At 54.2% G+C, this 8,145-nt stretch overlaps 1 protein-coding gene across 1 annotated transcript; it reads left to right on the top strand.

The window, feature by feature from the left end:
• The first annotated feature begins 2,948 nt into the window (after positions 1 to 2,948).
• LOC119324766 (probable beta-D-xylosidase 2) lies at positions 2,949 to 5,753 on the top strand. Its single transcript, XM_037598540.1, has 3 exons — positions 2,949 to 4,429; positions 4,505 to 4,897; positions 4,970 to 5,753. The coding sequence occupies exons 1-3, from the start codon at positions 3,013 to 3,015 to the stop codon at positions 5,587 to 5,589; spliced, it is 2,430 nt and encodes an 809-aa protein (XP_037454437.1). The 5' UTR covers positions 2,949 to 3,012; the 3' UTR covers positions 5,590 to 5,753.
• The last annotated feature ends 2,392 nt before the right edge of the window (positions 5,754 to 8,145 follow it).

Below are 8,145 nucleotides of genomic sequence, written 5' to 3'. Positions count from 1 at the left end.
AGACTAGTACACCTCTAGTTTGTTTTGGACCGAATCAGAGCACGGCTAGCGGGATGGAAGGGCGGGCTTATGTCCATTGCTGGCCGACGAGTCCTCGTCAGAGCGGTCCTAACTGCAATCCCAGCGTTTGCAATGACAGTGCTTCGCATGCCCAAGAAATTCTTCAGAGAAATCGACAAGGTCAGGTGGCGCTTCCTGTGGGCACAAGAGAATGAGCTTTCCGGAGGCAAATGTAAAGTAAACTGGAGCAAAGTGTGCTCACCGGTGGATAAGCAAGGACTTGGCATCCTCAACCTTGAGCGCTTTAGCAGGGCCCTGTGACTACGTTGGCTATGGCAATCCTGGAAGCACCCAGACAAGCCATGGATGGGCATGGAGGTGCCGTGCACTACCTCCGATCGGCTGTTTTTCAGCGCGGCCACCTCGGTCACAATTGGTAATGGGCAGACGGCAAGGTTTTGGACCTGCTCCTGGCACCAGGCCGGCGCGCTGCACCTCCTCTTTCCAGCGCTGTATAAGCACTCCAGGAGGAAGAACAGATCGGTGGCAGATGCCATACGGGATGATCAATGGATCCTCGACCTTTCACACGGGCAGACAGATCAAATAGTACGTGACTGTGTTGCCCTGGCAAGACTGCTACGATTGCTGCCCGTAAACCTCGTTTCTGACATGAGCGACGAGATCAGATAGAACTTGGAGGGCACCGGCTGCTACACTGCTGCTTCGGCTTACTGGGCGCAATTCCAAGCGAACCTCAACTCCACATACCCGTAGATAATCTGGAAGACTTGGGCACCAGGGAAACTGAAGATCTTCTTTTGGTTGCTGCTGCTAAATAGGCTCTGGTGCAATGATTGGCTACAGCGAAGAGGGTGGCCTAATGCATACTTCTGTCAGTTCTGTTTCAGAAACCTCGAGACGGTTGACCACATCTTCTGGTCCTGCCCCTTCACCATCACAATTTGGAACAGCATATCGCTTTGGAAGGGCTGTGAAGCACTGCGTTTGCAATCTGATGAACAGCCCACAAGCAGCGCCGAGCGGATCATGAGCATTGTCCAGGCCTCAGCACCAGTGTTCAGGAAGGGCATAAAGTCACTCACGATGCTAGCAGCCTGGGAAATTTGGAGACACAGGAACGACTGCACTTTCAGGGGTAAGGAGGCATCTGGGAGAGTAATCTTGCAGGCCATCAGGCGTGGCATTGAGCTATGGAGGCAGGCCGGAGCAACATGCCTGATGTACCCATTCACGCTGCCACCGGAAGGGATAGGCTGAGTAGAGCTGGCGTTGGAACGTGCCGCCATGTTTTTCTTCAGTTTTCAGTTTCCAGTTTTCAGTTTAATCCTTTGATCATCCTGATCACCCCATGTATTTGAATTTTATCCACTGCTCTCTGCTATGATCAACATGAAAAGCCAGCTAAGCTGGATCTTTCAAAAAAAATATGTTTTACATGGTATATTGATTGGAGAGTTATCCTAATAACCGAAGATAACTTAAAAGATGGTAGGGTTGCACAAAATATGTCTTTTGCCAAAATGAGGAAATGATTTAGCATCTTTCCTAGATTGCCCACTTGCTAAGATCATGTGGTGTTCTAGCTATATAGCATTTAGTTTGCCCCCATCATCTAGTATTTCGAATATGTTCGGTAACTGGTTACATGGGGTGCACCCAAAATTAAAGGGAAATTTTGGATGGGAGTTTATGGTTTACTTTGGGCAACATGGAATAGACACAATGACTGCAGTTTTAATAAGACAAAAGCTTGCCTTTCTTGCATGCCATCTATATGTGGTCCTATTTTCTTGGGGAGAGAATCAAGTAATCACGGTCTTTGGATGCAACATGTGGAAGATGTTCGCTCAGGGTTTATTTAACCCATTTGAGTAGCAGATAGGTGATGCATGAGGCCCATTTTATCCCTTTATCTTGTTGTCAGTCGTTTGTAATCCACTTAGGCATTAGACTAGCCACAATGCATAGTAACATACACTAGTAACATACACATATCCCTAGACTATGTTACTACCTTCATAGTGGATAGTAACAAAAGTGTGGTAACATGCAAAGTTTCATTTATTAGGTTATAGACTCATATTGCATTGGGACATGTGATGTTACAGTAACTAGCTAAGTTACTGTAACTACATCTCTCCTCATTAACTCACTGCCACATAAGCAAATTTGCTGAGTTGGACTTGATGTTACTGCTGAAGTTACTTTCACTATGGCTAGTCTTACCTTTTAGACTATAAATAACTTGCAAACACTGCAGTAAGTAATTGGGTATTGTGCGCATCAATCGATGTAGAGGGCCGGGATTTTAACCCTGTTTTTAACCTTGATAGTTGACAAGCTGAAACAGTTCCTCTGTTTCTTTTGTTGTAGGCCAACGTATTACAAGTGTGCCGTTAATTCTCTCCTGAGCTTGTGCCTGTATATCCGCGATGCACAATCAATTAACTGCTATAATGATGATCTGTTGTGCTGGTGCTCGGGATCAAAATTTAGTGCTCATTTCAGTGAGAACCAAGAAAATTGTTTGTGTACAAATGTACAGTGCAACGAACGTATTAGTAGCTGAGCTGCAGGAACATTCAGCTAAAAGTCAAGACCTCACAGGAGAGATGGGTTGTCTCTGGATGGGAGCATGACTTGCAGAACGTGGAAGGATGATCAGCCTCGTCGTTCTCGATGGCGCATTCAGCCATACCTTATCAGGGACAGAAGATGGACGACACCACCATCAATTCCACCACCGTGCATTCCATGTGCCAGATCTCATCTTTAAATTCGCGCACCAACAACCAGTTCTCCAGCTTTCAGTTTCTGGCCTTTCCCGTGTTTGGATCCGCAACCAGCTGTTCCCGCGCGCTGTCCTTTTTGGTCTGGTTCAAAGGACCCATATGGCCATGGCCCCGCCCTACTATATACACTGTTTCACTGTACGTACCCACTTGCCCCGGCAGACCAAGAGCAGCGAGAGGTGCCTCTCTCGTCGCAATGGCGTCCTCGCTTCGCCATTGCGTCCTCTTGGCCTTGCTCCTGTGTGCCGTTTCCGTCGCCTTCACTTCTGTCTCCGGCGGCGGCTCCGGGCTCGGCCCAATCACCACCAATGGCCGGAACTACACCAAGGTTTGCGACGCGGCCCGGTTCGCGGCCATGGGTCTTGAAATGGGTGGCTTCCGGTACTGCGACGCCTCCCTGCCATACGCCGAGCGGGTGCGGGACCTCGTCGGCCGGCTCACGCTGGAGGAGAAGGTGCGCAACCTCGGCGACCGCGCCGAGGGCGCGGCGCGCGTCGGGCTGCCACCGTACCTCTGGTGGGGGGAGGCCCTGCACGGCGTGTCGGACACCGGGCCGGGCGGCACGCGGTTCGGCGACGTCGTGCCCGGCGCCACCAGCTTCCCGCTCGTCATTAACAGCGCCGCGGCGTTCAACGAGACGCTGTGGGGAGCCATCGGCGGCGCCGTGTCCACCGAGATCAGGGCCATGTACAACCTGGGCCACGCCGAGCTCACGTACTGGAGCCCCAACATCAACGTGGTGCGCGACCCGCGGTGGGGCCGCGCCAGCGAGACGCCGGGCGAGGACCCCTTCGTCGTCGGACGGTACGCCGTCAACTTCGTCCGCGCAATGCAGGACATCGACGGCGCCGGTCCCGGTGCCGGTGCCGACCCTTTCTCCCGGCCCATCAAGGTCTCCAGCTGCTGCAAGCACTACGCCGCCTACGACGTGGACGCGTGGCTCACCGCCGACCGCCTGACGTTCGACGCGCGGGTGGAGGAGCGCGACATGATCGAGACGTTCGAGCGGCCGTTCGAGATGTGCGTGAGGGACGGGGACGCGAGCTGCGTCATGTGCTCCTACAACCGCATCAACGGCGTCCCCGCCTGCGCCAACGCGCGGCTCCTGTCGGAGACGGTCCGCGGCGAGTGGCAGCTCCACGGGTACATCGTCTCCGACTGCGACTCGGTCCGCGTCATGGTCAGGGACGCCAAGTGGCTCGGGTACAACGGCGTGGAGGCGACGGCGGCGGCCATGAAGGCCGGGCTGGACCTCGACTGCGGCATGTACTGGGAGGGCGCGCAGGACTTCTTCACCGCCTTCGGCCTCGACGCCGTGCGGCAGGGGAAGCTGCGGGAGTCCGAGGTCGACAACGCGCTGGGGAACCTCTACCTCACCCTCATGAGGCTCGGCTTCTTCGACGGCATTCCGGAGCTGGAGTCCCTCGGCGCCGACGACGTGTGCACAGAGGAGCACAAGGAGCTGGCCGCCGACGCCGCGAGGCAAGGCATGGTGCTCATCAAGAACGATCACCGCCGGCTGCCATTGGACACCAACAAGGTCCATTCGTTGTCACTGGTTGGCCTCCTGCAACACATCAACGCCACGGATGTCATGCTTGGAGACTACAGAGGTAAAAAGTAAAATAATCATCTGCGCTCAGTGACTGCATTGTTACCTGAAATTACTTGTCTGTATGTATATGCAGGCAAACCATGCAGAGTTGTGACACCATACGATGCGATAAGCAAGGTTGTCAGCGCCACGTCGGTGCACATGTGCGACGACGGCGCGTGCGGCACGGCCGCCGACGTGAAAACCGTGGACGCTACCATCGTCATCGCCGGCCTCAACATGAGCGTGGAGAAGGAGGGCAACGACAGGGAGGATCTCCTCCTGCCGTGGAATCAGACCAACTGGATCAACGCGGTCGCCGAAGCCTCGCCGTACCCAATCATCCTGGTGATCATTTCCGCCGGCGGCGTCGACGTCTCCTTTGCGCAGAACAACCCCAAGATCGGTGCCATCGTCTGGGCCGGGTACCCCGGCGAGGAAGGAGGCACGGCCATCGCCAACGTGCTCTTCGGAAGATACAATCCAGGTACTACTACAGATGAAATGCAGATCGATTCCTTGGTGTATTTTTATCCTCAAACGTTTCTTGGATTGTCAGGGGGAAGGCTGCCGCTAACGTGGTACAAGAACGAGTACATCAGCAAGATCCCGATGACGTCCATGGCGCTGCGGCCGGTCGCCGGCAAGGGGTACCCTGGCAGGACCTACAAGTTCTACGGCGGGCCGGAAGTGCTCTACCCGTTCGGCCACGGTCTCAGCTACAGCAACTTCAGCTACGCGTCCGACGCCACCGCCGCATCGGTCACAGTCCCGGTTGGCGCATGGGAGTCCTGCAAGCAGCTCACCCGCAAGCCGGGGACGGCCCCGCTGGCCTGCCCGGCCGTCAACGTTGCCGGGCACGGGTGCCAAGAGGAGGTAGGCTTCAGTCTGACCGTGGCCAACCGTGGCAGCAGGGACGGCACCCACGTCGTGATGGTCTACACGGTGCCGCCGGCCGAGGTGGACGACGCACCGCTGAAGCAGCTGGTGGCGTTCCGGAGGGTGTTCGTGCCCGCTGGAGCCGCCGTCCAAGTGCCGTTCACGCTCAATGTGTGCAAGGCGTTCGCCATCGTCGAGGAGACGGCGTACACCGTCGTGCCGTCGGGCGTCAGCACGGTCCTGGTCGGAGACGAAGCGCTGTCATTCTCTTTCCCCGTGAAGATCGAGCTGGCTGTATAGATTCTTTACATGTCCATTGAATTTTTTAGTTTCTTTACATACCAAAGATGAAAGATTGAAGGCCAAACCGTTAGATACTGTGGGCAGCACGTATAATATCTTCTCCTTTTCTTTGCGAGAAGTGTAATATCTTCTCCTCTGCTACTATAAACGCACAGTTTTCACATCCCAGCTCCAAAAATATCAAACGAAAACTAGCTCTAAAAATCGTTTTTGCTATTTGTCAAAAATATTAAGGACCCGTTTGGTTGGTCGCATTTGGTCGGGCCATGCCCGCGCGGGAAGAATCTAGCCTGTTTGGTTGCCTGGGCCGCATAAAAAACCTGGCCCGCACGAACATCAAAGCAGGCCTCTGCCTGGCTCAGGAGGAACGGCCGAATCGGCCGTTTTTTACAAGCCACGCGTGGCGAGCGCCTGCACGCCTTGGGACGCGCGGGAGATGACGCAACTGCTCATAACTTCCCACGCCTTCTCTCGTCACCTCCCTCGCCAGTTCACACCCACTCCCTCTCTCTCACCTCACCGCACGTTCGGTTTCTTCGATGGCCACGCTGCCGTCTCACCACGCCCCACCCACTCCGGTCATCGCCGGCAGCAATCCCATCCAAGAGAGGTGGGTTGCCGGCCTCTCCGCTGCCGGAGTAGATCTGGCGGCGGCACTGCGAGCTCCCACCCCTTTCTGCACCATGCCGCCGCCCTGGGCCAATGCAGCACCGACGTCGGTTGCTCCGGCTCCGCCGCCGGAGCTGGTGGTCCTCTCCATCGGCTCGAACATCGCGGGGATCCAATACCCGTCGGCGCCGTCCTTTGCAGGCCCCTCTTATGGGGGTATTTTTACCCCCATAAGAGGGTTTTCTCCTCTGTGTTCGGTGCAAGGGGAGGGGAACTCGAGGACGCCAGCGTCATCTTCGAGTCGGCGCAGGCCGAGGTGCACGGCCGCTGCCCTGGGAATGGCCGGGACCTCTTCATGGGTGGCGGCAGCACCCCTCTTCCCGCCGGGGTTTTCACCACATCCGGCGTACGCTGCACCGGCAACCCCCACTGTAAGCTCTCAAATCCCCCTCAGCTTCTTAGTTAGGGTTCTTAGGGTAGTTCGTAGTGTGCTAGATTAGATTGTGGCCCGTACATTTGACCTGATTCGATCCGATTTGACTGGATTCTACTAGATTCGACCGGATTCGATGATAATCCACTGTTTGGGGATGAACAAGAGTGCATGCTTACTTTGTTCATACCACATGCCTAGATTGTTCATAATGTAGTGGTAGCTTGCATCATTTTAGTGCCACATTGTTACTTTCGACTGCCTAATTGTTAGTTTGTAGTGCCACACTGTGTGTTCTTGATGCTACTACTAGTGTATATGCTATTGTTGTTAGTTCTTACTGATGTTGTTCATGCTACTCTTTTGCTGTTGTTGTTGTTGATGCTAGTTGCTCTTGTTGCTAGGGTACGTGAGTGCATGTGGCATGCAAGTAGGACATACCTAAATGCCAAAAATAGTAGGTGCAAGTGGGATATGTGAGCGGTGGCTTCATCTGATCAGTGTGAGCACTCATAACTGTAACCACTAATCAGAGTAGCACTTATAATGTGTAAGTACTTAGTAGTGAGCATTGTAAGTTGTGTTCAGTGAGCATACATCATGTTCTACTTGTTAGCTTTGATCATGTGTCATATGTGTTGCTAACTGATGGCCATCTTGCTGACAAGATAATGAAGACGGAGTGGGACAGAGCCGGCGGTGGTGCGCATGTCGTTGTTGGCGCAGAGGGGGCGGAGGACCTCATCCCCACCAACCGGTGGATGAAGAGGGTGGTGCTTCCTGGCAGGGTGTAGTTCATGAGGATGCCGCTAGGCGCTGGCAGGAGGCTGAGGACGGGGCACGAAGAGGGTGCACATGAACCTATCAGGTGCTACGTGCATATCGCTGACCAGGAGGACATCGCCATGCTCATCATCCCGCGTAAGTTCAGGCCGATGATGAAGCAATGGTTGGTCAACGGCCCTCCTCACATCGTCAGCCTCTCCGCCAATAAGTGGTGCGAGTTTTGGGTACTGGTGCAGATGTTCAAAGGGCACATGGTGCTGGGGCACGGCTGGGAGTACTTCTGCAGCCGGCACAAGATCGTTCCTGGCGACCTTGTAGTCTTCAAGCTCTCCGGCCTGGGCTCAAGGTGCAGATCTACAGCGTCAACAGCTCCGGTGCACAAAGCACAGCTGCGTCAGCGACATCACTCAGGCCCTCTAGCTTGTCTGTCTAGTCTGAAACTTTGAACCATGCGTAGTACTCTGAACTGAAATAGTGTAGGTTTAAACTGAAGCCCGATCGTCTTTTTTGTTGTGAACATGTCCATATTTTGCCCAGGGAGCAGCACCCTAGGGTCCAGCAGGGGCATGAGATGCCCTGTTGTTTTAAACTTATACCTAGTAGCTTATGATATGCCTGTTCTTTGCTTGTTCTTGTTGTTTTTGTGCTGCTGTTGATCATAGTGTGTTGTGTGTTGTCAAATGGATGGTAAGTCCACCACATTTGGAAGGGATGAGCAGATCAAG

This window comes from Triticum dicoccoides, chromosome 6B, assembly GCF_002162155.2.
Source record: "Triticum dicoccoides isolate Atlit2015 ecotype Zavitan chromosome 6B, WEW_v2.0, whole genome shotgun sequence".
In the NCBI taxonomy this organism is placed as follows: domain Eukaryota; kingdom Viridiplantae; phylum Streptophyta; class Magnoliopsida; order Poales; family Poaceae; genus Triticum; species Triticum dicoccoides.
This window is presented reverse-complemented; position numbering and strand designations above follow the sequence as displayed.

Excerpts from the sequence above, each read along its gene's own strand:
- LOC119324766 (XM_037598540.1), top strand. The coding sequence starts at position 3,013 with ATGGCGTCCTCGCTTCGCCATTGCGTCCTCTTGGCCTTGCTCCTGTGT. Across the intron at positions 4,430-4,504 it reads CATGCTTGGAGACTACAGAG|GCAAACCATGCAGAGTTGTG; the intron begins GTAAAAAGTAAA and ends ATGTATATGCAG. Across the intron at positions 4,898-4,969 it reads CTTCGGAAGATACAATCCAG|GGGGAAGGCTGCCGCTAACG; the intron begins GTACTACTACAG and ends TTGGATTGTCAG.